The 3,708-nt window shown below is 36.1% G+C and overlaps 1 protein-coding gene across 1 annotated transcript in view; it reads right to left on the bottom strand.

Moving 5' to 3' along the window:
* The window catches only part of DNAH8 (dynein axonemal heavy chain 8), a 339,355-nt gene that overhangs the window by 101,579 nt on the left and 234,068 nt on the right, over nucleotides 1–3,708 (bottom strand). The window contains exons 68-69 of the mRNA XM_011354823.2: nucleotides 2,202–2,369; nucleotides 1,470–1,685 (exon numbers count right to left, since the gene is read on the bottom strand). Of these exons, the coding sequence (XP_011353125.2) occupies nucleotides 1,470–1,685; nucleotides 2,202–2,369 (384 nt within the window). The remainder of the gene's footprint in view (nucleotides 1–1,469; nucleotides 1,686–2,201; nucleotides 2,370–3,708) is intronic.

Raw genomic sequence — 3,708 nt, 5'->3', positions numbered from 1 at the left:
AAATAATTATTAACTTATACATACTCAAGGCTGGCTATATCATTTGCAGGGCCCAGTGCAAAACAGAAATGTGGGATCCCTTGTTAAAAAATTATTAAGAACTTCATGAGGGTGACAGCAGAGCATTAAGCCAAGCATGGGCCCTCCTAAACATAGGACCCTGTGTGCACAGGTCGCACACCTGTAAAGCCGCCGCTATGTCTAGCAGATCAGTGGTAGATTGATATTATGTGCCACAATCTCAAATTACAATAGTATTTTTATTCATCCACACCTAAAATGTTAATAGATTTTGCTTTATGTAACTTGATAATATCTTATGTATTACATAACACATTACAATTGTTTCACCATGAATCAAAATTTTTATCAATAAAAAATAATAGCTTTTACAAGTGCTTTTCTTCTTGAATTCTACATTTGTAGTAACATTTCTCTGTTGGTATCTTTTAGTTTGAGTGTATTTGCTACATTTTCTTATCATTTCCCTTTGTTAAACCTTTCTTATTTTTTATTTATTTTCTATTTGTTTCAAAGCACAGAGTTTAAAAAGGCAATCACTTTTGTAAGGCTTATTATAAAAACCAGTAACCCCCTGCCCACCTACTCACTATTTTCCATGCCACAGAGCAACTACTTTCAACTCTTTTAGCTTTATGGGGCTAGGGGTGGGCAGTGAGAGCAGTGTTTGTCTGGGTAGTATATTTTATGATTCTTTTGCACTCCTGAGAATGTCTCTCTGTCCCCTCAGACATGAAGGACAGTCTGGCCCAATATAGGGGTGTGTGTGTGTGTGTGTGTGTGTGTGTGTGTGTGTGTGTGTGTGTGTGTGTTTATCCTTCAATACTTAAGTTCCATCATTGAAAATGTCTTTTTGTTCCCTTATAAAAAAAGGGCAGCATCACTAAATTCTTGGACCCCAGCAATTTCCTCCTCAATATTCTGTATGTTTTTTCATTATTTTCTAGTGTTTAGGATTGTGGGACTTCTGTGACATCCTGATTTCTCTTCTTCTGTAAGCATCTTTTTAAATTTTGTTAGATTGTTTGTTTCTTAGATGCATATAAGTTTCTTTTTCTATCTTTGAAATTTAAAACATTCTAGGTGTTGATCCTAATTTTTATAAATTTTGTTTGGAATATAGCAATCAAATTCAGTTTCTAAACCTCATCTCCAAACTAAAGAAATGGCAAGTTTTCTTTTATGAAACTGGATTATTATTCCTGATAAACTCATTCCCTGTTTAAGTTAACAAGTTGGTTTCCATTTCTTGTCTGAGATGCCAAGAAACATGTAACATGTAAAAAAGAATCAGAAACTGCAAGAGGACATGCAGAAAAAAGAAAAGTTTGGTAACGGGGACGTCTACCATTATTAGTTGAAATTACGCTTTGTCTTTTAATAGCAGTAATACTGATGATTGGTTTTATTAAACACTGATTTACTGGGAGAAGGAGGGAAACATTTACCTTCAGAGGCAACACTTCTCTATTGATACCATAAAATGTTGCCATCGCAAGTGTCCAAGACAGCAGACCAGCCACATTTCCACAGACTTTTTTGGCACTTTCAAAAGTGTAATCATCCATATTAAAATATGGCTGTAGTAATTCAACAGTCTCTTCATTTATGGTGTCCTTGGGGAACTGCTGAAGGCTCCACAGGAATCCTGTTGCACTCATCAACTGAAAAACAGTTATTACAACCTGTAAATTCTGGAAGAAAATAAATTCTCTCTAAGTTAGTGTGTACTTCTAAATTGAACTTTTTCAAAGAAATAACAACTGATTTGCTCTAAACATACAAATCAAGACGATGGCAGTAGTCAACCTAAATCTGTAAACTGTAGACTATCTTCCCATTTCCATGGTGAAAGAGTAAAAATAAAAGCTACCTAAGTTTCCTATCAAGTGAGTGCATCTAAATGCCACCAACCACACAGGCTCCCTTTTGGAGACTAGGTTGGGTTGTCATCAAGACTGTGCCGATACTAGCCACTGGTTCTGAACAGATTTTATAAAAAGAAAGCATTCAGTTTTAAAATATTTCCCTACTTACATTTTGGGAGATGCCGATTAAGATAAACTATTAAATACACAATGATTGATTTTTGTCTGCCAGCTTGTCTGGTCTATGTTGAGTGTCCTAGGATGAGGACACCCGATGCACCTCATAAGTCTTCAAAGGTAGATTTCGCTTACTTTTAATGACTCTCCCCATGATGGCTTGCAGCAAGGTTTTTCTGGATCCATAGTAACGGGGTCAATTTTTTTTTGAAATAGTAACAGGACGCAGTCCATGATTCTCATAATAAGATGTGGAGGCTTTGCAAGTTTCCTGACTGTGGCAATATCATTTGGTTTGATAGTCTGCATGTGGGGTTAGAAATCAATATATTTTTTACTTAGTATTCACAGTCGTATGGAAATCTAATACTTTAAAACAATTAAAGTAGAAAACTTTAATTTAATGTATTTTCTCCCCAAACCCTAGCATTATCCCTCTCAAGGTTCTGCATTCCAAGATTTTTTCCTCATGGCTCTTCCATAGTTATTCTTGGATTTTTGTTTGTTTATTTTAATTCTTTTTCCCTCTGTTGCCCTCAAGTAATTCTTTAGAATATCACTTCCATTCATTGCCCACCACCCCAGACCTTCATAGCAACAAACCTCACTGATGTGTAATATTTAGGTAACTTGCATCTTCAAAGCACAGAGTCTAAATTATGTACAGATATTAAAAGAGAAGCAAGGCCTTGAATATCAGAAGCCTCACCTTCAGTCCCCATTTTGAGGGCCACCCTGTCTACGAAAAGGTAAAGAATTCAAAGATGAGAGAAGTTATAACATATGGCTCATAAAAATATTTTTGCAAGTTTCAATCTGCAAGCTGAGTTTGGAATAAGTCATTACCTGACATTCAAGGCAAGAAAGACTAAGATATCACATCAGCTATAAAATCTCCTAAGACTCGTTTGGTTCAGTTCTCGTTCTCTCTTTCTCTTTCTCTCTTTCTCTCTCTCTCTCTCTCTCTCTCTCTCTCGATCTCTCTCTCTCTCTCTCCACCCCCCCCTTTATCATAGGACCCATGAAGGGAATGGGGATGTATCCGGGTCATTGTCACAATTTTATTAAATGATTATCATAAATTTTTTCATTTATATAACAACTACAGGAATTTTCCCATTTAAAACAAACAAAAATCAAAAATAGCCCTGTCCTCATAGTTTTAGGGTTATCTATCACAATAGAAGCATAGGGTATATAGGAAAATAAAAGAGAGGGGAAGATCCAAAAACCTTTTGGAAAGAGTGAGGTCTGAGCCTAGTCTTGAAGAATGGCTCTTATTTGGTAATGAAGGTTAGGAAAAGCATTTCTGGCAGAGGGAGAAACACATTTAAACAGCTTATGATTCTTCCAGAAGCCTATAGGTTTTTCTGTATGGTCGATTCATACCGTATGTAAGGACAGATGATAAGAGTTCAAGGAGTAAATAGAAGCCAGGTTATCAGCAGCAGCAGCACTATTTATTGAGTACTTTTCCCAGCAAACTATATCCATTACTTTTAATACTTACATTGATCCTTCAAGGATCAATGAGGAATTATAATCCCCATGAAGACTCAAGAAAATTAAGTAAATTTACGCCAAGTCATATATCTATGAAGTAGTGGTCATGAAAGGCAAATGCTTCCGAAACTGTGCCCCC

Source organism: Pteropus vampyrus, unplaced genomic scaffold, assembly GCF_000151845.1.
Source record: "Pteropus vampyrus isolate Shadow unplaced genomic scaffold, Pvam_2.0 Scaffold18, whole genome shotgun sequence".
Lineage (NCBI taxonomy): Eukaryota > Metazoa > Chordata > Mammalia > Chiroptera > Pteropodidae > Pteropus > Pteropus vampyrus.
This window is presented reverse-complemented; position numbering and strand designations above follow the sequence as displayed.